This window comes from Wyeomyia smithii, chromosome 2, assembly GCF_029784165.1.
Source record: "Wyeomyia smithii strain HCP4-BCI-WySm-NY-G18 chromosome 2, ASM2978416v1, whole genome shotgun sequence".
Taxonomy (NCBI): domain Eukaryota; kingdom Metazoa; phylum Arthropoda; class Insecta; order Diptera; family Culicidae; genus Wyeomyia; species Wyeomyia smithii.
Genome location: NC_073695.1, coordinates 80,007,045 through 80,032,283, shown reverse-complemented (window position 1 = coordinate 80,032,283; position 25,239 = coordinate 80,007,045). Strand labels below are relative to the sequence as shown.

At 38.8% G+C, this 25,239-nt stretch overlaps 1 protein-coding gene across 9 annotated transcripts in view; it reads left to right on the top strand.

Annotated features, from left to right (window-relative positions):
- The window catches only part of LOC129723323 (uncharacterized), a 243,328-nt gene extending 218,337 nt beyond the window's left edge, over positions 1-24,991 (top strand). For all 9 annotated transcript variants that reach the window (XM_055677488.1, XM_055677486.1, XM_055677485.1 and 6 more), the window contains exons 4-6: positions 9,322-9,627; positions 20,122-20,489; positions 22,558-24,991. In XM_055677488.1, the coding sequence (XP_055533463.1) occupies positions 9,322-9,627; positions 20,122-20,489; positions 22,558-23,695 (1,812 nt within the window). In that variant the 3' untranslated portion in view covers positions 23,696-24,991. The remainder of the gene's footprint in view (positions 1-9,321; positions 9,628-20,121; positions 20,490-22,557) is intronic.
- The last annotated feature ends 248 nt before the right edge of the window (positions 24,992-25,239 follow it).

The following is a 25,239-nucleotide window of genomic DNA, read 5'->3' as shown; positions in this document are numbered from 1 at the left end:
GGCGGGGGATGTTACCACTGGCAACTCTTCCCATGGTACACCAACCTAAAGGATACTGTGGTAAAATAATGACAAGCTACTTTAGACGTCAGATAATTTAGATAAAATATTAAAAAACTAAGAATCATTAGAAGAAGAAAAAGGAAGTAAGAGAGATAAAGTTAATTCTTTAGTGGTAGGAACATTCGCAACGTGTATGCGAAATTAATCACAAAATTCCATTTATGAAACTAAATCTTTGTTGCCTACTAGATAAAAAAGGTAAAACATACAAAATTACAATATCTAGTAATTAAAAAATATACTATCCTCACAGAACTAAACTTAAAGTAGAAGGTAATCGCTAACCCTAACCTAAAGTTAACTTTGTTCGTGGGATAAGTAAACCGTAATCCACTGAATTTGTACGTATATTTTGTATTTGTGCCTCCATCCTACAGTGATATGTAAGGTTATAGGAGGAGTTCCAAATTGGCGCCAACCACCAAGCCTAAGTATGTTTTAAAAAATTCTTTTGTATTCAAAAATTTAATCATTAAGCCATGTGTGAATTGTGTTTGCCAAATAGAACGTAAACGTAAATGGTAGCGCGGTAGCTTTTGTTTATTTTTCCTCATGCTTTATATTTTTTTTCAGTCTATAATGAACTTCTATTGTCAAGTTAACGACATTCTCAGCGCTGCTGTTTTACCGAGTCAGGGCACATATATATTAATGTGAAAATCTCGCCGCTATTGACATGACATGTGCTAATATATAGGTCAAGGTGCCAAAAGCATGAGAAACAGTAGGCATTAGCATTTATATGCTAAATATGGAGTGTATTCAGAATAAATCTGTCATCATTTTTAGTCTTTAGGACGATAAAAAACTAAACACTTGAAAAACGCAGCAGTTTTATTGGCAAAGCGAAAAAAATGCATATGGTAGCAACACTCTCTTAACTAATTCTTTATATGTTAAAGCCAATCACAGTTAGTCATTAATCAGTAAATTTTACTCTGCCTATCAAAAGCGCGGATCGATTTCGTATTTTATACCATTTTTTAAAAACTCTTGTTATGTACAAAACAACATGAACAATCGCTGTTTCCAGATGATCGGTATGAGTTATACAGGCAGAAATTTATATTCATATCTGCAGCACGTTTACCTAGTGCTGATCAGGTAGGGTTGTGAGGAAGACGACATACGAATAATTTACCTATTACTGGGAAATTCTCGTAAAATTACCCGTTATGTTAGTTTGAACGTATACGTTGTGCTGTAAACATCTTAAATTTTTTTTAGTCCGTGATCAGTTTTAATCTATGAAGTGCCCCCGTTTAGTGTATAATTTTTGATTCGTTATGAAAGATCTTAGGCGCTGTTCGATCTCCTCGGGGTTCGAGTTTCTTTCCCGTAGCAAGGTGAGGATTGTCGTGTGACGAATATCAATAGCAGTTTTCAATATAAAGTAATGTGTGCCCTGGTTCGGGTGAATAACAACGTCAAAAATATTGTTATCTTTACAATGGACTCAAGAAATATTTTTTTCAAACTGAAACCAACAACTTGCTTCGAACGGTCCCCGAAAATGGCCCACACCGGACGGTTTACCAAAAAAAAAAAAAAAAAACACTATACACGGTACTGCATTCTGTTCCGCCATTATGGCCCATATAAATCCGCGGTCCTGTGAGAAGCTGCTATGACTCGTTAATTAAAACCTCTTTCATCCAGTCATTTTCACACATCTCAAATGTAACAACGACCATTCTGCTCATTAATGCAAATTTGTTGCAAATTCCTTTTCTCGCTTGTCTGCCAGTGGCGGCGGCATCGGTAAGATGCACTAGAATCGAATGACAGCCGGTTTGCAGCTCATCTAGAACAGGGCTTTTTAGACGCTCGTTTTTCCATACACATGCATCGAAGCGTCGGTTTTGTTTTGCCGTTGGTATTGCCTGTTCTCTTGAAACAACACGTTGCATCGCAATTGCGAAATATGTTTCAGCAAGTTTAAACATAACTATACCCGTAAGCTTACATATCCATCCATCGTTTCGCTTCTGCCTGATGACAGCTAACGCGTGTACGTCCGTTCGGGGGCGCTGTGCAGTGCAGAAGCGCAGTAGTGTGTTCTTTATTGTTTCGCGCCTGAGATGGCTCAAAGCCTGTGCATTTCAATCGTGCGCTCAGATGATCAGAAACACTTCTGACGATGTCTTCTCCACATATATACGTATGGATCATGTCTCGACAGATAGCGTTTGATGGCGTTACGCATTCCTTCGCGGTATGCGAAAGCTGTCTTTTCGATTCGATGCGATGCGCACCAATCTAGGGATATGATCTCGACCCTCTCTTCGAGTTAACCTTTTCGTACCCTGCTGTATTTTGCTGTATCTGGCCAGTTAAAGTTTACAGTGAATGCTGATGGGCAATACACTTGTTTTACATATCAATAGTTCATCTTGACCATACTTGGTTCGTTTGAAATTCTGTGAGTTACGCTACGGTAATAATCTAAAATCGTTTTAGGATATGATCACTCGCGTATGGGATTGTAGAACACACACCATAAAACAGTAAAGTTCTGAGATTACTTCCTTGAGACACAACCGACGAACAACAAGTTGTTTTCATTTGCGTTAATTTGAAACAATTATGTTGTAAAAATTATTAATTACTATTAAAATTATTAAATTATAAAACACGATTCGATCCATCTAGCGGTGTCTCCAGGTCACAAGAGCTTTATTGTTTGGTGCAATGAAATAGCACATACACTTCAGTTCTCCATTGAAAAAACACTACCTGTTAATCTCTGCGGCCTTTACTTTACGTTCTGGATATTCGTACGAAGAATAATATTTTTGAAAAGAGTCAGTTAAAAACGGTAATGATAATAACAAATAATTTCTAGAGTTTGATCGGTGTGACGTCTTCGGAAAAGTTAAAAAAAAAGTTTTGTCTTTTTGAATACATATTTTTGATTCAAACTTCGAACAGTCTCACATTTCGAATACTTGAGAGTAAAATTGAATAATTATAGCTAGTGTAATAAACATATGGGCCATTTTATCTAAAGTGTGAAAAAAAGATACGAGCATGTGACCGAACTGCTCAGATTTGGCTCAAATTTTGTGGAATGGTTGATTTAGGGTCATTATCGAAAATCCCAATTTTAATGCCGATCGGTCCACCCCTCGCCCCTTCCCTTTTTTGAGAAAAGTGTAATTTTTCGTCAAAAAGTCTTGTTTTCTTTCAATTATAGCTTCAAGAGCATGATGTCCAGAAGTGAATTGATTCATGGATTTTGAAGAAAATTTGTTGAGGACTCAAAAAAAAAAACCTAAATTAATCCACCTAGCGGTCAGACCCAGCTTTTCTCATTCAAACTTATTATTTGTAGAAATAGATTTACATGAACGCTTCAATCCGATATTGATAAATACTGATGTTGTAATTGAAGTATAATAAATTATGAAGTTTGACGTTATGTTAGTGCTTAAGCAATAGCGAAATAAAAGAAATGACTCCTTATTTCGAAAAATTTAATCACCAGCAATACCAGGAACGTTTAAATAGTACGATACCATATTTAAATAATGTTGAGGCTACATATATTGATCAAAGCAGGTATAATTTCAAAAAGTCTCTGAATTGCTTTTCTTTCCATATCTTCTGAACCACATATCAAATTATTATGAATTTTGTTATTTGTAAGTTTGAGAGATGACTCGTTCGTATGACACTAGTTATGTTCAAATAAGTCGTGTAATACTTGAGATAATAGACTTTCGTTGTTTTAACAATTTAATACATAACGAACTTATGAAAAATATATAAAAATATATATAATATATATAATATATATGATATATATATATAAGAAAATGCATAGAGCAGCCAAACTTTGAAACCACGTGTTCAATCATTATTCATCAGTTAACCCTTAACTAGCCCGTTCATCTGATATCAATATTGCTTAAATCGGTTGTGTAGTTTCTGAGGTAATGAAGTTTCGTGATTTTCACATTTCGATACATTACAGACGAAGTTACAGTCCGATTACAGTAAAATTCAGTAGGGTGTTACGAGGCAGCTAGACCTTTCATTTGACACTAATTTTGTGAAAATCGGTTCAACCATCTCTAAGAAAAGTGAGTAAGTTTATGTATTCTACGAAATATGTTTCTTTTCATAGCTGGATTTCACATTTTTAAACATAACAGGCAAAGTTATAGTCCGTTTGCAAAAAAAAAATCTATAGGTCTTATGGGGCAACAAGACCTTCCATGTGACACTGATTTTATGAAAATCGGTCCAGCCATCTCTGAGAAACATGAGTGAGATTAAATAGTCTACAGAACACGTTTCTTTCCATAACTTCTGAACCACCTGTTCAATCTTCATAAAATTCAAAAGTAAGGGGTTTTTTAGGTAGCCCGTTAATTTGAAAGCAATTTTGTTGAAATCGGTTGTGTAGTTTCTGAGATATTGATGTTTCGTGATTTTTACATTTTGATACATAACCTCTAAACTAGAAATCAGATTACAATAAAATTCCATAGGGTCTTATGGGATAACTAGACCTTTCATCTGCAGTTAATTTCATTGAAATCGGTTCAGCCATCTCTGAGAAAATCGAGTGAGATTGGGAGAGCGTTACACACACATACACACACATATATATACAGAAAATGCTCAGCTCGTCAAACTGAGTCGAGTGATATACGACTTTTTTACCTTTTATACCTTTAGTTTTTGTAGTGATTGCTATACCTTTCTAGGAGAAAGGCAAAAAATATCTGTTTTGAGCGACAGTGTTGCCAGATATATTGTTTTTGCGTTTGAAACATGGAATTGCATTTTTCGGCAAATGAGAATATTTTGATTTCAAATAAAGCAATTCTATCGTGTTCCTGAGAAAAGTTATTGCATTTCTTATTATTATTCTCCCAATATCTCTGAAACTGAATTGATTATAGACATTCTGAATAATGCAATTTGAAGAGAATTATTCAAAAAATTTAAACAAGTAACAATTTTGACCGGCAGTGTTGCCATATATGTTTACACAGTTGAAAAGTTTAATTGCATTTTTCGGCCAATAAGTATATTTTGATTTCAAATTCGACAATTGTATCGTGCTGCTGAAAAAATTTTACCCATAAAACACCTATCACGTAAAGGTATTGTGAGAAAAACTCGAGTTACAGGATTTTTAGGAAACTTTTAAATTTTTGATTTGGATTCTTATTTTTGAAGTTCACATAAAAACAAGAAAACCGCATTTACTTGTTGGTGCTACAAAACACACTTGTCATACAGAGGTATAAAGTGATGATAGATCACTGCTAAACGGGATATAGAAGCGCGCGTTAAGGATGCTCTTATCGTATCCATCCTCAATGAATACAAAACAAGCGTTTTTCCTAATTTTGGGTGACATCATTAATGAATGGTCCCTGAAGAATGCTGTAACTCAAGTTTTACTCATAATACCTTCACGTAATCAGGTAGTTTCGGGTAAAATTTGCTCAGCAAGACGATGCAATTGTCGAATTTTAAATCAAAGTATACTTATTGGCCGAAAAATGCAATTTAATTTTTCAACTGTAAAAACAACATATCTGGCAACACTGCCGGTTAAAATTGTTATTTTTTGGATTTCTTGAAATTTTTTCTGCAAATTGCATTATTCAGGATGTCCATATTCAAGCCTGCTTCAGAGATATTAGCAGAATAATGATGAGAAATGCTAAATCAAACTATAGGGGTACTGGGGGTAAGCCCGGCACTGAGGGTTATACCGTCACCCCTTGAATTTTATTAGAAAACGCTAATTAACTGTGTTTTGGAAAATGTGAAGTGATGATATTTAATATTTTAGATATTTTAAGACACATCGAAGCCACCGTGAAACGTCAAACGTCAAAATAATAGACAAAACACACGCTACTGCAGCTGATGCGTAAACGGATGTAATTTTTCGTAAGTGGAACTTAAGCTTTTATTCATTTGAAAAGACTAAAATAATATTTCGTTGCTCTACAATTTATTGCCTGTATTGTTAGCAATCACAGAAATTCGATCTGACGTAAATTGAAGCGATAAATTAGTAGAAATACTCTTTTTAAAAAAATGTGTGCTGTCGGGGTAACACCGTCACCCAGTGAGTGGGGTAAGCCCGACATGGTCTGAGGTTAGTTGGATGTTACTGACACATATTTTTCAACTACTACCGGTAATTCGCTGCAAAAAAAAAAATAAATCGACTTACAACCATGCACTTGAGCTCTTCTGTGATTTATGAATGATTCCAAGGGTTATTAGAGATGTCAAATGTAATGAATCAAGTCACACTGACACACTGACAACTGAGCGCTTTCCCGGTGGTATTCAAAATATGCGGTGTGGTCAAGGTAATCCTGGCTTCGTTATAAATATGATTTGAAGTGCCACGTGATAGGCTTGCCGAGTATGAAATTCTTTCATTGTTTATGCATATCGTTCACTGGAACTTGTTCCGGCAATCTCCCCAGAACCAGCTAACCGCCAACAACCAAATTCAACAGTAACATACAAAAATGTAAGATCCCTTATTTGGCGGTTTCCGAATTCAAATTGGTTCAGTTAATTCGAGTAAATTCATGAACAAACTTAGGTGCCGGTGTTACCCCCAAGGGGTGCCGGTTTCACCCGCACTGGTTGCTAAACGTCGTTTTTATCTTAGGTTCAAAACTTCACTATTCCTTGTTATCAAAATAACAGTTTGAAAGTACTGACAGTCTTCATATCTGTGATTCTGTGAAAGAAATATAACAATATTTGCCATCAAGTTCTACTAAAGAATCATTTTCCTTAGGGGGCCGGGCTTACCCCCAGTACCCCTACTTATTTACCGACAAAATTAATTCCATGTTTGAAATGCAGGAACAATATATTGTTTTTTTTCTGGAATCCTCAACTTATTTTCTTCAAAATCGAAGTATCAATTCATTTTTAGGCATCATACTTTTGAAGCTATAATTGAAAGAAAACAAGACTTTTTGACATTTATTTTTCAAAAAAGGGAAGGGTCTTACGGGGCGAGGAGTGGACCGATCGGCACCAAAATTGGGATTTTTGCATAATGTTAATGACCTTAATCAACCATTCCACAAAATTTGAGCCAAATCTGAGAATCGTCGCGTACATAGGGTGTGCACACTTGAGATGGAATGACCCATATATGATTATAATATATCGTTTCGTGTCCTTTGTTCAGTGTTATATAGCTTTTTGCTGTAGGATCACTTGCAGGAAAAAATGTTCGAAAATTGAATCTAAGCCGAATACTAAATTCTCCTTGTTTTCATGTAGGTACAAAACATGTTGGAATCTATATAAACAACAAACCATTCTAGCAACAATGTAATTACCAGGATGCTTAAACTTTAAGATTAACGAGAACTTTATGTTTTTAGAGAAAAAATTCAAACGAAATTAAAAATAATTTATGAATAATTAACTTGTTTTTTAAATCTTTAAAAATAAAATTTGAAATATTTTTACAGTGTATTTTTTTAGAGCAAAATTATTATTTACAAGTTTGCCGAAGACACTATACCGATCAAGCAAACCGTTTTGGCTCCAACAATATTTTTAATAATAGGCTCATGGCTAAGTACTACCAAAGTTAGGTAACCGCTAACACAATGTACTGGCATGTGAGTCAAATTTAGTGAGTCGAGGGCCTATTATTGATAAAAATATTTTTATAGCCAAAACGGTTTCTTTTTTCGGTCGATTATTTCCAAACCATTGTGACTTTCATTTTTTTTTCACTAATAGCTAAATGACATCTTTAGCCCATAGGAACATCTGTGCAAAGTTTTTGCCAAATCAAAAATGACAATTGAAAAAAGAAATAAGAGTTGGAATTTAGGAAATTGCTCCTTTCATTTGTCACCAAGATTGCTGAAATCGGTTCAGTCACCTCTGTAAAAAAGTGAGTGGGTGACATTCAATCCGTTAGACCACTTCTAGGACCTCGGTTTTAGCGATTGTCATACCTAAAAAGAACAAATCCGAGAGGCAAAAAAAAGATATTTTAATGCTAATCTTTTACGAAAATCCTCTTTAGTACTCAGTTTAACGCTTCTTCGTGCTTTTTTTGTTATCCATAGAAAACTGGCGGTCTTTCATCATTCTGTACCATCTTCTATCAAATTCTGCAGGATACTTCTAATTAGTAGTTAAGTTGTTCCCCTACAGTTGGGGCGACCACAACAATTAATGAACAAAAGGCTTTGATAGTTATTATCTGAGCCAATTTTAGTGAGGACAAAGTATCAAGTAACGCTGTGCTAGGTCTATGGAAAAGAAACGGAATCAGAGGGGTTGGAAATCGTACGTACTTTTTCAAACCAGCCCTCACTAGATGTTAGCTTCTAGTGATAAGGGAGTTACTTGTGGCTCTGTTAGTAAGCGCTGAATACGTATCTCTTAGTAACAATAACATCAAAGGAATAGCCAGGGGGTTAGTAAACTGCACGGATGCTTGTGTAGTGAATACGAAATTATATTTGGCTTCCATTTTTTGGTCTTTCAAACACTTAGTCTCTGAAGTAAAGGTTATAATTACCTGATGCGAAGAATGTAAAATGCATAAAATGAATAGATCAGATTTGTGTATTATTTATTACATTGGAATTATTACAGCGAATTTGGCGATTTTGCAACAATTGCTCTTTTAAGAAAAAACAGAGTATGCCTCAATGGGCTACTAGCTAAGATCATTTTTCTAAATTTTCAATGTAAAATTTGTGTCCCTTTAGAACTTTTAAAACACGTCGCAAGATGTTCAATTGTGAGTTACATGTGCAATCTTGGCGGGTAGTGTATCAACTTCATTTCTATAATATGTGTAGGTGCATATGCATTTCGTTGGTCACAAGGCCCAGCAACAGACCGCCTAGTGCATCTATAAAACAGAGGAAACTGGCAAGCTCCCCTGACGGTGGTCGAGCCTCTGTCATAGAGATGTAAAGCATAATTAAAAACAAATTGATTGGTCATGCCATTGTATATTGTGCGACATGAAAGACCCAGAAAACGACTATGGTACGAGGTACGCCGAAAGATTGCGAGTACTCGCGCGGCAGATTTATGTGGTCTATTGAAAAGGGTAAATATAGCCCTTTCAGTGCGCAGTCGGTATTCGTTTTTTGATGTGAAATACCAAAATACGTGACCCGCTGTAGCAGTTCTACGAAACCCTAAACACATGTACAGTTCGTCATCATTCAGCGTCTAATGCTTTATGTTTTTCTGTTAACGTCTTTCCAGGAATGCCAAAACCTCATCGAGGAGAATCGCCGCCTGGTGAATCGGGCCGCCAATAGCGGATATGCTATCAATGGTGTGATGAACGGTGGCGGCGTCAGTACGAGTGGAGCGAGTGGATTCGGATTGGGCCGAAGTAGTCTCGGCAACGAGCGAGTCAGTAGCAGCAGCCTGGCTTCCCTGGGTCTCGGCTTGGCCGGCGGTGGATCAGTTGTCGGATCGGTCGGAACCGCCGCCGGAATGTACTCCAGTGTGGAATCTGTGATACTGCAGACTCAAGTTGAAACACTGCAGTGGCAGCTTAAGCAGGTAAAGCTCATGCCGGACGATGTCACCAAGGTTACAGTAAACTTAAGCTGACTCAGCCAACTAACCTCTATGTCATTTTTACGAAATTTATAAAAGCATACCATTATTAACTGTCGCTGCCTTCATGTTTCAAGTATCATTCACATTTATTAACTTTAACCATTCATTATACACCGGTATCGCTTCATTGAAACGTATCCGACAAGCGTATCGAGCGGCGCTACATCGCTAGCTCACCCGCAATCAGATATGAGCTGCAACCTCTTTGGTGAGTGACAACAAAAGCTAACCGTTGGCTAACCTTAGCGTACCTAAATTTTCATGCCTCCGAAAGCTGTGGTTTCTGTTCGTTGGGTTACGGATTTATCATTTTCGTGATCAAAACAAACCATGGTTGTTGCTTGTTGGTGGACAGTACCATTGCAACACGACACACATCAACTTCACCAATTGACCTGGGTGTGATATTGAACTACTTATCTAAAATTTTAAAGGACGGGTTGCTTGTTTTTTAAATCATCCGTAACGCAGTTTTGTTAAATCCGCAAAACAACGCGATACATGGCTTCAGATATCCAACCACCGTAAGACGAACTCGAATGATTGAATCACATCATCGGCATCACTGATTGTATCACGATTTTTAAATGATGTTCAATTGGAATATTTTCATAATAAACGAATTAGAATTTTTAGTCGGTATTTTTGAGGTTTTCGGCCTGTGGATGGCTCAGTCTGAGTGAATAATTTAACGAAAAAAGAAACATTTAGCTTTTTGATCATCAAACAAGTGGGTGTTCAAAAAAACAATATTGTTTCTCAAAAATGGAAACATTTTTCGAGTTTGAACACTTTTTTCCAGTATGAAATGATTTGTTTTTTATACTCTCAATGTGCTCTTTAAAAATAAGTTTTTTGTTGTAAATTAGTCCCAAGTACTTAACCTTGTCAGACCAACTTAATATAACCCAATCATCTTGACAACGTGATTATTGTTTGGCTTGAGGAAAGAAACGTTAGTTTTATGAGGGAAAATTATCAATTGAAGCATTAGAAGCATTGGGAGAGATTTTCCACTTTTGCAAGTAGGAAGAAAAAAATCTAAACTTTTCTGCAATCGACTGCATATGACACTGCTTTTTCCTTTTTCCCTTAACGAAAATGCTTGTGTCATCGCAGAACAATGACTTTTATGCATCCTGGAGGTAAATCAGGAAGATCTGTAGTAAATATGTTGTACAGGACTGGATCTAAGACTGAACCTTGAGGCACACTTGCTCTGACGGAAAATCTTTCAGATTTTGACAAGCAGTAGAGTTCGATCAGTAAGATATTTTTTCAAAAATTTTGAACATAAAAATTGGACAATTAAAGGCTAACAATTTTGCAATCAAACTTTTATGCAAAGCACTGTCGTATGTTTTTTCTATGTCTGAAAGAGCAGCTCCAGTGGAAAAACCTTCAGAATTGTTAGCTCGTATCAAATTAGTAACACTGAGCATCTGATGAGTAGTGGAATGCCCATGGCGAAATCCAAACTGTTCAGCTGCAAAAATTGAATTTTTATTGATGTGGGACATCTTCCTGCTAAGAATACTGAATTCTTATCCGGCTTTAAAATTGGAGTAATTTTTGCATTTTTCCATAATTGGAAAAATATTCAAATTCGGAATAGCTATTGAAAATTTTCACAAAACATTCCAATGTGCTCTCAGATTTGATTAATATGTTAAAGATTTCATCGTCATCAGGTGCTTTCATATTCTTGAAATTTTTAATGATTGATTTAATCTCATTCAAATTAGTGTCATATATTTCTGTAGGTAAAAAATCAAATCAAATTGGCGTGTGACTTCATTTTCAATTGGACTCCAAAATTCAAATTTGAATTATGAACACTCTCAAACTGCTGAACAAGTCTTTTATTCATTGGATACAAGAAAACGATCACCATCTTTTACAACTGGAATAGGCTTTGAAGGTTTCTCAAGAATCTCCGACAGCTTCCAGAAGGGTTTTGAATATGATTTCCATTTTTCAACTTTAGTCTCAAAATTTTGATTCTTCAGAAGAGTAAATCTATGTTTAATCTCTTTCTGTAAATCTTTTTAAATAGACTTAAAAATTGGGTCACGGGAATGTTGGTATTTACGTCTGCGAACGTTTTGCAAACGAATATTCAGTTGAAGATTTTCGTCAACTATTGGTGAATCAAATTTCACTTAAGCCTTTGGAATAGAACAATTCCTGGCATCAATAATTGCACATTTTAATGCTTCCGACCGGAATCAATATTCACTTTGCTTTGCAAATCTAGCTCAATATCGAAATTATTCTCATTGTGAGTTTTATATCTTTCCTAATTGGCCGTGTAATAATTAAAAACAGAGCTCATAAGGTTCAAAACTGATTCATGTGATTTAGAAAAAGTTATTAGAAGATGGTCAAGATCAAAATCAGTATGTGTAATCAATTCACTACATACATGACTTTGGTCTGTCAGTACCAAATCAATCGTTGATTATAGAAAAAATACATGTAGGACTATCCGGAAATAAAATAGAATAATGTCCTGAGCAACAATCATTGAATAAAATTTTGTTGTTGGAATTACTTTGAGAATTATTCCATGATCGATGTTTAGCGATAAAATCGCCGAATATAAAAAATTTGAACGATTTCTGGTGAGTTTTTGTAAATCGCTTTTAAAATAATTTTTGTGCTCGCGTGTGCATTGGAGTGGTTAATACACTGCGGCAATAAATAACATCCTAAGTTCAGTTTGAACTTCAATTCCCAAAGCTTCAATAATTTTCCTCTCAAGATGGGAAAGAGCACGATATTTGGTTCGGCGATAGATTACAATTGCAACTCCACCGCCAGAATCGTGAAATCTGTCATATCTATGAACCACGTAATTGGAATCATATTTTAATTTAATGTTAGGTTTCAGAAAAGTCTTAGTAATAATTGCAATGTGCACATTATTTACTGTCAAATGCTTCTACCGAACAGGAAATTGCCTTGGTCGAGTCCGTCCTGTCGAATGGGTTGTATCAAATAAATAATGTTACAAATTTCAACGGTAGGCTTCTTGATTTAGCCTTTGTGAGTGATAACAGTTGCGTGGAAATATTAGAGCCAGCTTTACCATTGCTGGAAGTCGATCAACACCACTATCCTTTTGTGATAATATTCGATATTGCGGAAGAGAAGACAACTTCTAATGTTGAATCACTTGATTTCGATTTTTCTCGCTGCGATTTTGAATCACTAAACACATGTTTTGCCAATGTTGGCTGGGAGGAGATTCTGGTTGGTTGCAGTTTAGATGAGGCTGTGCAACATTTGAACGAGCAGTTGTTGACTATACTGCGCGATGTCGTTCCTCTTAGGCGGGCTAGTGGACTACGGGCCAAACGTCAACCTTGGTGGAATAACGAGCTGCAACGGTTACGCAACCGTCTTCGCAAAGTGAGAAAACGTTTTTTCAGGCTGAGAAAGGCCCAAACGTCAACCTTGGTGGAATAACGAGCTGCAACGGTTACGCAACCGTCTTCGCAAAGTGAGAAAACGTTTTTTCAGGCTGAGAAATGAGCAACACAAAGCTGATCTGCGTGTCATTGAGAGTGAATATAACTCACTGCATGCACATTGCTTTAGGTGCTACATTCATCGTATGGAGGACAACTTCAAGCAGGATCCAAAATCGTTTTGGACTTTTGTGAAAAACCGCAAACAGCTTTCTGGAGTTCCCGAACGTGTCACTTACAACGACAACGTGGCTGAATCAACGCTCGAGTCAGCAAACCTATTCTCATCCTTTTTTCGGAGTGTGCAAAGTAATAACCGACCACCTTCGTCTGAAGCGTATCTGAATAGTTTGCCGCAGTTCGACTTAGGTTTGGCACCTTTCAACTTTTCGCTTCGTGATGTGATGATGCAACTTCAATCTATCGATGGTTCCAAAGGCGCTGGTCCTGACTGTCTGCCACCTATCTTCTTCAAAAACTGTGCGGAGCCGCTTGCATTGCCTGCAAGGATCATTTTCAACAGATCAATATCAGAGGGAAGCTTTCCCAGCGCATGGAAATCAGCGGCAATTGTTCCCGTTCATAAAGCAGGTAGTATTCACGACGTTAAAAATTATCGGGCTATTTCCATACTGAGCTGCTTACCGAAAGTGTTCGAAAGCCTGGTTCACGATTAGCTCTACCCAAAAGTTCACCACATTATTTCCGAATGGCAGCATGGCTTTGTCAAAAAACGATCGACGACTACTAACCTGATGGCATATGTTTCGTTGCTTATTAGCGCATTGGATAAGCGCCAACAAGTCGATGCTATTTACGTTGACTTTGCCAAAGCGTTCGATAAAGTGCCCCACCTTCTGCTGGTAACAAAGCTACGAAAAATGGGTCTGCCGGACTGGCTCACGAAGTGGATATCGTCGTACCTCAACGAGCGCAGCGCATACGTACGTATCGGTGGAACGTGTTCTTTGCCGTTTACGTTACACTCGGGTGTGCCTCAAGGAAGCCACCTTGGACCTCTGTTGTTCATTCTTTTTGTAAACGACTTATGTTCAACCATACAATCTCCCAAATACATGTTTGCCGATGATCTCAAATTTTTTCGAGTAGTAACATCTGCTCTTGACTGCTGTGCTATTCAAGCTGATATCGACACCTTGTTAAGCTGGTGCACTCTTAATGGAATGGAAGTAAACGTGCGAAAGTGTAAGGTGGTTTCGTTCTGCAGAAAAAGGCATGTCATGATGTACGACTACAGGATGTCACAAGCCAGTATCAACCGAGTCAATACTGTGAAGGATTTAGGCATTTTTCTTGATGCCAAGTTAAGTTTTGCTCAGCATATTTCAGCTACAACCGCAAAGGCCCATGCTGTACTTGGGTTCATCAAGAGAAACACGCAACAATTCAACGATATATACTGTCTGAAATCACTGTTAAGTGCTCTTGTGCGCAGCATTCTGGAGTATGGGGCGATTGTGTGGGCACCTTATCATGCTGTACATATCAACCGAATTGAACGTATTCAGCGTCAGTTTCTTCGATTCGCTTTACGTATGCTGCCGTGGAATGATCCAGTGCGACTGCCACGCTATGAACATCGTTGCTCTCTTATACAACTACAAACTCTAACAAATATGAGGACCATGCTTCAACGTCTCTTCGTTTTCGACCTGTTAGAAAACAACTTAGACAGCCCAGAACTGCTCAGTAAATTTCATTTCAACGCACCACAAAGGCTTACTCGACGAAGCGATTTTTTCCGGATTTCCAGATACCGCACTAACTTTGCTCAAAACAATCCATTCGAAGTGTGTTGTCGTAAGTTTAATATTGTTTCTGACGTGTACGATTTTAATATGACCAAATCAATGTTTAGACTTAGAATAAGTAGTTATTAGAAATGTCTGTACGATTTTTTTTTTCGAAGACTTATGAATAAATAAATAAATAAAAAATTAAAAAACACTTTCTCATTGGCTCATTGGTCGATTTTGTACAGAAGTAGAAAATCGGGCGGTACAACTGGTACAATTGGAGAATTAGCATTATGTTATGAAGTTTGTTTTGTTCGGTTGAATTTTGTCCACCTTGCCTTGCCTTAACAATTGGCTAAATGGACAGGACAATGGTAGAAATTTGGCACAGCGAAAATATTTACTCTCTTTCACAGGACATGTGTCCTTTTTATGAGAAGAGTTTCCACAAATGAGGCATTCTTGGTCCATATTACAGTGTTTATATCAATGACCATATCGTTGGCCAATACGGCATTGGGTGATATGCTTTTCACCTCCGCCAAACTTCCTATACATTTCCCACTTTACCCGCACATAATAGATAGCATGTGCTTTTTCGAAAAATTTTAAATTGTTAACCTTAGTGCGGTTAAAATGAATTATATAATTAACAAGGGAAGTTCCAGTTCTCTGACTTTTTCCGCCTCGTGATTTTTTTTCATAAAATTACTTGAGTTGGTGCTATGTCAAGTAATTCGTTCAAAGAAATTTTTATTTCATCATCGGTTTAATCGTTGGTGAGACCTTTCAAGACCACCCTGAACGGCTTGGCGTTCTTGGTATCATAGGTAAAAAATTTGTACATCTTGTCAGTAAATACTGAATAAGGCGATTATGGCCTTTAATTGACTAGGCTAATTAGCGGCATTCGCCTCTATGGCCAATTCGATAGGTAACTTGACGTCAGAAACAAACAATGAAAGTTCCTTTTTAAAAACATTAAATTCCGAGAAATAGTTACCACAATAGGCGGAACTTCCTTGTTTTTAAAAGAATTTACGTTTTGTATAGTTTCATTAGCGATAACTTCCATTCCACCGGCTTCTTGCTCAAGCAAAATATCAAATACATTTTCACTGCATACACTCGGATTGACCGAGAGAGAATGCTCACTCTTTCTTCTCGCAGTGATGCGCGGTTTCTTTTTTCGTCCTGTCATTTCAGGTGAAACGAAAAAAGTTAAAAACAAACGGTAAATTCAAAATTAGGTTGGCTTGAAAAAGATTGATGTGAACTAACCTTCAGGTAGTCTTTAAAAAACGTGCTGACAAAACACAAACTTTGAAGCTATAGGCAGTCAAAGACCAGTCCACAAGCAACCGAAAATACGTCTGACCTGTCGGGTAGCTCGCACTGTGAAGTTTAGACAGTAATCTCTGTTAATCAAAGGAGACTGGGCAAACATGTATACCTAATACTTGGTTCTCTGGTGTTTTTTTTTTCATATATGGTTCGAAAGTTTCTATGGGGCCTAAAAAACTGCCGTGGGAAAAAAGTTACAGCCTATTTAGTGCACGAGTTCAAGGGGTTTAGCACCTTCTACATAACATCTCAAAATCGAGATTGCTTAGAAAATTGGTTGTGAACTAAGACACAAGTGCAATATACCAGTAGATTCAGTTCGACGAGATCTAGAAACTGCTGATTAATGTGCATGTGAACAATTCTCGCTGAGACCGGCCCACTATTTACATGATGGTGTTAAAAACGATCCAAGTTATATTTTTTTAGGAAGCCCATGTTAAATAAGTAAAAAAACTGCATTTAGTTGATTAAATTGATGAACCCCTCTTCAACTGGAAATCAATACTTACTTTGGGCTTTTAGTTTTTCGTCAAATTTGGCTCACCTAAATTGCTCTAGCTCTCGAATTTCTCTAAAAAAATACTCAAACTAACATATCTAACTAAGATAGGGCTTTCTAACTAAGATAGGGCTTTCTTTTGCAAATATTGAAGTGGGTGGTCGCCATATTGATTCGATGGATCGATGTGCGAAGTATCTTTTTTTTTCTTCATCTATGTGCGAAGTATCTTGAAATGACTCATATATTAAATAGAAAACTATTTCAATTAAGTAATAATCAATACACACACACATAAATAAGTTACACCATACGGTGAAGAAGATGGAAGTGGCGTCAATAGGCTGCCAGTATCCAATGAGTAACTCTTGAGTGTGGCGAACAAACTGAAGACGTTAAAGGCGTCTTGCCCGGATGGAATCTCCAGTGTGGCATTGGAAGCAGCGATCCAGGTATTTCCGGACATGTTCTGTAGAAATGTTTGGAGGAAGGTCTCCGGACAGATGTAAAACGCAGAAGTTAGTGCTGTTTCCGAAGTCGCGAAAGCCATCAGGAAATTCGGCATTGTACAGGCCGATATGTCTGCTGGATATAGTTGCTAGACTCTTGGAGAGGATCATTCTTAACATGCTGACGCAGTACATGGAGCGTGAATGACGCCTATCGAAGATGCATTTCGGATTCCGGAAAGGTAAGTCTGCAGGTGAGTCAATCCGTACAGGGATTGAGATAACCGAGAAGTCGTCCAAACAGAGGCTGAGAGGCAATTGTTGTTATCGTCGTAGTTACGATTGACGTAAATCCAAGTTTGCTTGTCATCACAAAAATCCAACAATGCCGGCTTGGAGGCCATCGCCGAGTCGCTGCATAGAATGCGAGTACCGGACTCTCTGTGTAGGAACCTAGGTATCTATTTCCAGAATCAAATTCTAGTATACGAACTGCCGAGAGGCAGAAGATTTCGGAGCGAGAGCTCCGCAAGGTGCAATATTCGGTTCAACACTTTGAATGTACAATGGAGCGCTGACACTAAAGCTGCCCAAAGGGGTGGTGATTGTTGGTTTTGCAGCTGATTTCGGGCTATCGGTGATAGACGAGTCTTTGGAATGCTGGAATGATAGTAAACTGGATGCAGGGAGTAAAGTTGGAGATAGCACACCACAAAACGGAGATGCTATTGGTCAGCAACTGTAAAGCGGTCCAGCGGGCGGAAATTACCATCGATGAGCACGATTGAACTTTAATACTTTATGCCTGCAAAAAGATGGCAAAGGCCGTCAATGCGGTAGCCGAGATCCTGACATATAGCTACGGTAGTAAGCGACGTCTACTAGAAGAGAAATTCGAAAGATTATAAGATCAGAGTCAACAGGCAAATGGCAACAAGATTGGGATGCGACGGTAAATGGCCGTTGGACGTACGGACTCCTTCCGGATCTTTCGATCTGGATGAGCTAAACGCATGGCGAGGTAAACTTTTACCTGAGGGGCCATCCACATACCACGTGGACAGCTTGGGGGGGGGGGGGTAATGTCTACGGTCCATACAATGTTTTTAGAATTAATTTGGGCAGTTGTCCACGAAGAGGGAGGAGGGGGGGGGTCAAAATCGTTAAAAATCTGTCCACAAGGTATGTGGATGGCCCCTGACACAGTTCCTGTCCGGGCACGGTTGCTTTCGACATTACCAACATCGGTTTGGGTATGTGACGAGGCCCTCTTCCGTGTCATGTGGAGATGTTGAACTCCGGAGCATGTAGTTTTTGAATGCTCAAGATTTTTAACGTTAAGAGCAAAAATCTCAGCGCTGAACTTTGACAATATAGTAGCAGAAATGTGTGAAGACGAGAACACTTGGAATGCCATCAACAGTGTGTCTAATCATGATAGAGCTAAAGGGAATCTGGAAAAGTTTACTACAAGCTTGCGTTGCAAGCTAGAGCTGTGAGCATAGTAGAAGTGCACTAAATAAGCTGTAACTTTTTTCTCCAACGGCAGATTTTTTTGGCTCCATAGAAATTTCGTCTTCTTCCAAGTCTTTCGTTCAGAAAGCCAAGGATCCGGAGAGACAGCGTACGTACAAAGTGCAATAGGCTCCAAATCATGACGAATAGTCACGAGCCCGGAAACTGCACTGTACGGGCCCGGATGATGGGACTTTCGTCAAGACGGACTTCCAGCAGCTTCCGGGGTTGGTCCTTCACTGCCCAGCACAAATTTGATGTTCCGGAGCAAGTAAGGAAGCAAAAGGTTCCAAAGTTTGGCAAGAAATACATGATTTGGCAAGCGATCTGCTCATGTGGCAAAGATAGTGCACCGTTCGTGACTACTGGGGCTGTAAACGGGGAGATCTACTTGAGGAGTGTCTACAGAAGCTCTGTTGAAGCAACACGAGGGACCTGTGATCCTCTGGCCGGATCTAGTTTCGTGCCAATATTCAAATTATGTCGTGGAGTGGCACGAATTAAACGGGGTCACTTTAGTACCCATGGACATGAACCTCTCCAACGCACCGAAGCTAAAGCCTATCGAAAAACACTGGGCTATTATAAAGTAGTCTCAAGGAGGTCAAATCTGTGGAGAACATGAAGAAAAGTGGGTTTCCGTACAAAAAAGCTGAACCCAGATGATGTACAAAACCTAACAAGTGAAGTTAAGCGTAAGATGGGAGCGTACGGTTATGAAATTGAGGTTGAATGAAATAAATATGCCAAAAGCTTACTAATGGATTATAGTTTATTGTCTGAAAGTTTGAAAAAAAGGTAAACTAGGTTATTTTCCACAGTTTTTTTCCGTGATGCAATTTGATGTGGAACACCCTTTAGTTTGTTTTAGAAGAATTTCACTCATTACACACCCGGCGTTCCGAGTTAGATGAGTCTTTTTGAATTTATCATTTTTTCAATTCAAAACTCGTAGAAAAATACACTTTTCCAAGTGGCATGAAGCTTGAAAATCATAAAAATATCCTAAATACAAAAGCACTATACCACAGAATAATTAGGCATCTAAAAGAAAAACCTAATTACCCCTAGTTTTTACAAAACACAAAGCGGTTATAGAATTGCAAAAGGATCAAGTCAAAATTTTGTACTTTTTGTCCTATAAATTTGCTCAACTTCAACAACTTTTACCTACATCAATATCTTAACGCTTGTTTCACTTGTTTATTTGTCCAATCTGTTATTTCACTTCCAAAGTGTAATCATTTGCATGATTGTGCACATAAATCGATTTCACCCACGCGTCGTGGCACCACTCGGTACCGCACGGTGCGAGTGATCGTTCTACATCTCACAAAGTGAAAATGTAAACCTTCACGCTTTCATTTTCTTTCTTCATCTTTCTTCGATCACAGGTTGATTCCAGCCGACAGATGTACCGTGCCGTAATGGAGGAAGTAGTCCGCTACCTGGATCGATGCTACCGCGGTTTAGATGCGCTACAGCCCAGTATCATAGGCCGGTCCAAGAGTGTTCTGCAGGTGTCCAAGAATCACAACCATCACGATTCCGACAGCAGCAGTGCTAGCAGTCCCCGGGCCCGCAGCAGTACCAATTTGGTCGATGTGCAAAAGACTTACACCAAAAAACAGCAGGAGCTGCTCTCTAGCCATCAACAGAAGCATCACCAGAATGGATCGATTGCGGCCAGCCCCCTTCTGGACGATAATTGTCCTCCACCCTCGCCCGCTGGCTCCTACAGCACTTTCCGAGATTTTACGTGGTAAGAAAACTGCTGTCCCTATAAATACTAACCAGCTAACCCGAGCCATTCGGCGAGAATTTCTTGCTAAACCAAAAAACAAAATTCGTTCCACTTCCTCATTCCGTCTATAATCCAATGGTTGCCTATTTTGGCAATTGAAAAAAAAAACGCATAAACATGCGGATAATCCTAAATGCCTCATATATCTTCCTACTTTATTGGAAATGCCGCGTCGATTGCTCCTCTAAATAGAGAAAAATTCGATATTCGGAACGAAGGAAAAATCAATAAAAGTGATGCACATTCCTATTGACATCGTTATCCGCTTTTATCATGCGTCGACCAAAAAATTCCTCCGGCCGGCACATCCTAACATCAGCCGATTGCGGTGAAGTCGTGAGATGCACCATCATCGCACGCTCCATTCGGTGACAAGTCGTTTGAAATGTGTTTTGTTTCCTCCTCATCGCGGTTGCCTTGCCAGCCGCTGCTGGGCTGGACGCACGTTTGTTTGCGTCGGTTAACACGTGCGTCCAACAAATTAGTGGTCGATTTGTTTATGCCGTTAATGTGTCTGCGTTTACGGACAACAACTCGCGACAGCCCCCATTGGCGACAGCAGACCTTCCCACCGAAGCCTCCCTGTTGTTCGTTCGATGACAGTTAAAGTGACTGCGCTTGGTGGCGAACGGAGCACCATTCAAAAGGTGTCATCAAAAATGCGTTAAACTCAATATCCCATTCAAATATGGCATAAATTATCAATTCTGTTTTGACGTTAAGTGGCTCATAATGAAGCTGCTGATGCTGCAAAATTGGCTACCGGTAAACGGCTTCATTTATTGCTGATGTTTTGCGGATCACTGACACTGGTCGACATATTAGTGAGAGGATCTGCTTAACGAGAATGTTAGTAATTTTTTAAAACTCAGTTTCAATTTGAACTTTATTATTTGTGACTATTTTTGATCGAAATTGTAATTTTCAGAGCTCTTTGCTAAAAATACCCCATCAAGCAAAGATCGAAGTTATAAGAGAAGTTCTTAGATAATCTCAAGTGTTATTTTACGAAAAAAATCGACAGCATAGTATCAGCTTTAAAAAACATCACTGTCTGTTCATGTTTTCGTGACCTTCACAGACTTTGCTACCAGGAATGTTTTGAAATAAAAGAAAAATGACAGAAGAGGGTTAAAAAATAACTGATTAGAGCGAAGCATAATTCGCTACAATGAGAGCGTATGCTGTAGAGCAATGAATATCAAATTTTCACACTAGTTTGCTCCTGGCTCTCGGGTTAGTATTCGACCGCTCGACACGAGTATCATTAGACTGTGAGTGAGACAAGTTATGCTGGGCCTGTTTAACATAAGCTATTTTGTCGCTATTTGCTTCTAAGTCAAGTGACATTAGTGAACGTGCTGATACGATGGCCACTTTGCAGTAGCAGCTGCATTTGCATCGTCCTTCGAATTAGCGCAAAGATTAACGACCGATGTAATACGGTTTCAATTTGTCACATTCTAATTAACTCATTACGGCACGTACGAGTGAGAGTGATGAGTTATGTATGTTTCCCGGAAAGTGGTCCAGAAAAAAAGTACCATACTTTTAAATAAAATAGGTTAAGTTAAGGATGTATCAGTTTATTCTGACTTTCGGAAATGAGTGAAACAAATTGTTAATCTTAATATCTGTTGAACGTAGAATGTCATCGAAGTACCACGCAGGGAAACCTAGAAAATATAAATTACCGACCGACGATATGCACGAGACCAAAATACCAAAATATCTATGCCACCATGGTGGCGTCGCTGCCGGCCATACGACGATGAAGCGTAACATCCAGCGCATGGAATTACCACGCAAATTCCAGACGAAACGAAGCGAATCGAGAGAAATCTGAGGCCATTTTTCGATTCACACGTTGCACGCGACGCATGTTTTCCGCGAGGTCAATTTTGCGCTTCATTTCGGTGCAAATGTTTCCGCCTTTTCGTTTAGTTTTTTTCGAGCCAAATTTGAACGGCTGAGAACCTGTCTAATCTAATCTTATTGAAACTTTCGTGTTCCTTTTTTTTTGCAGGCGCCGCTCGCCCAAACGTACTCAGACTCTGGCAATTTCCAGCACCGAAGTTGATCCGGAGAAGCTGTCACAGGAAGCGTTTCGTCTGTTACGTACTGTTCAAAATCTTCTTAACACCCAGGAACCGACGCTGTCTCAATCTTCGACTGCCCTGGATAGCCTACTACTGGCGTCAGCCGCAGGATCCACCACCGGAAGCACATCGACTCTAACTGGTACAGCTGGGGGTGGTTCAAGTGCACCAATGGTGCATCACCATCATCACCACCATCACGTACCAGCGGCTACCGGTGAGGGACTATACACGGGTGTTGTAAACACGAGAAGCAACGTTGGTTTCAGCCGAAAGCTAAACATGAGAGGAAGTCGACTATCGTTACGAAGCAGTACGGATGATTCGGTGCATTCAACCTCTTCTTCGAATAAAGCCGAAACTGACGAAGACAATATGGATCGGCCATCACCTCCACTGGGCCATCATCTGCATAATCATCACCACCATCCTTTAGTACACCAACATCAAAACAGTGGAAGCAGCAGTAGCAGCAGCACTAGCAGCAATAGCGGCCATTTGACTAATCACCGTCACAGTGCAAACATTGATCGGATCAAGGAAATGATGATCACAAGCTCGGCAGAAGATGAGAGCGGGTTTAGTTCGATGAACTCATTTCAGGAGATAGGACTCCCTCTTGTCAACTCAACGATCATGTCCTCATCGTCAACAGCTTCCTCTACGAATGGAGTTTGTTCAGTTGACTCCAATTCGTCGGCTGCATCGTCGACTGGTTCGGTCTCATTCGACGATTCCTCTGACATAAAAGATAGCACCGTTATACCAACAACGAATAACGTAACAACGATCGCCATAAACTCTGCCAATAACACGACACCCGCGACTGCAACCGCTTCGTCCAGCACCAACACCGGAAAACAACTGTCCGATAAGCTGGGAATTCCTTCCAAAATACCGGAAATTCCTGTCCGTGTCACACAATCTTCCACCTATGAGCACCACAGCCACTTTATAAATCATCGTCGCTGGGATTCGGCCCCGGTCGTTCCACCCAAACTGAAAATTCATCAACACAACGCCGATTCTGACAGTGGCGTTTCGCCTCGTGTTCTATGGGTATAGCAGAGATAGGATGCAGCCGAACCGAAGGACCGCTTCGGTTGCCGATCCCTTCTGGCGTATGCATTGTTTCGTTCTGTCTGCTCTAGGCTTAGGCTAAGCGAAGGCAAAACGCATTCTAAAAGGTAGAGCTTTGCACTGGTAGTTACTAAAGCAGTATTGGAATCATGCCTCTCACGTCCCAGCAAACAGTTGGTAAATTTTCTGACCCAAATTTTTTTTACCGATACGAACCAATCGTAAACATTTTCTACGGACAGACTTGAATCAGAAAGAGAACATAAATATTGCATTTATTTATGACCGTAATGTTAGGCTTCATATAATCTGCTATAATATTGTCAGTAATGTAATTTTATAGACAAAAAAGAAAAGAATCTGTTATAGGAAGAACCTGCAGTAACCATATTTTATTACCAAAGTTAGGAATGAAACAACAAAAACTAGCGTAACGCTTATAAAAAACGGTGAACAATAACGTAGATGATAGTTTAGACGCAAACCCTTTATTCGAAAAGTCACAGTTGATTCGAAACGCTAACGGATGGATAACGCTTTGAAAATCGATTTTCAGACAAAATGACCTACAACACAGCAATATGAAATAGCTCCATAATTCCGATTGAAGGAAAAATATCTAACAAGCATTTATAATCCCTGTACTTAATGACACATATTTTATAGTGCGGTAGAATTACTACCCCTTCAAACGTAAGGAAACAACACCAATAGACTACGGTAATCTCTATATTCAGCAAAAACTATTCAGAACACATGCTCTTGATAAAATTAAACATATATGTGATAATTTCATACTATCTACTACGTTGCGGTCGTCTACTCGTTGAATTTAAACACATACACACACAAGCACATTTATCGAACCGGAATTGCCACTCAATGAACTTAAGTTTCTATAGAAATCCGAGTTGTACAAATCTCTAAACGATCCATAAAACACAAATCACGCAAACCAAATAAAAAAAAAACAAAAAGAAACTCGATTTGATGCAAATAACCTACTAACCAACGTTTATAATTGCTAGCGATTAACTTAATCTTCCTGTAGATTTAATATTTAAAACACTGTAACGCTGTAACATTTGTGCGACATGTACTCACATCCGGACTCGTAAAATCTCACATGATAAGAATAGCGTCGATGCACAAGCCCTGTTAGCTAGCTCACACCTAAAATTCTAACGGAGATTCCTTTCATAAAATTTTGTTTGTTCTGATTGGACTGTCGCTTTCGAACGTATGAATTCAAGAATAAATTAAAATGATTTACGGACAAAACGATTGTGGGAATTTTATTCGGTGTGAAAAATTCGTTATGCTCGGTCTGAAATGAAAGAAAATGTGTTATTCGCATGGCGATGTGTATCACGCTAGGCACCGGTAGTGTAAACGCCTTTCATTAGGCAAATTGAATGCTTTTAATCTTACACGCTTGTACACTTCTAAAGCGGTTTGAGTGAAAACACACTCGCAAGTACAAATTGGTGGAAGGGCTGGCACGGGCTCAAGTATAGATGACAGTTCTA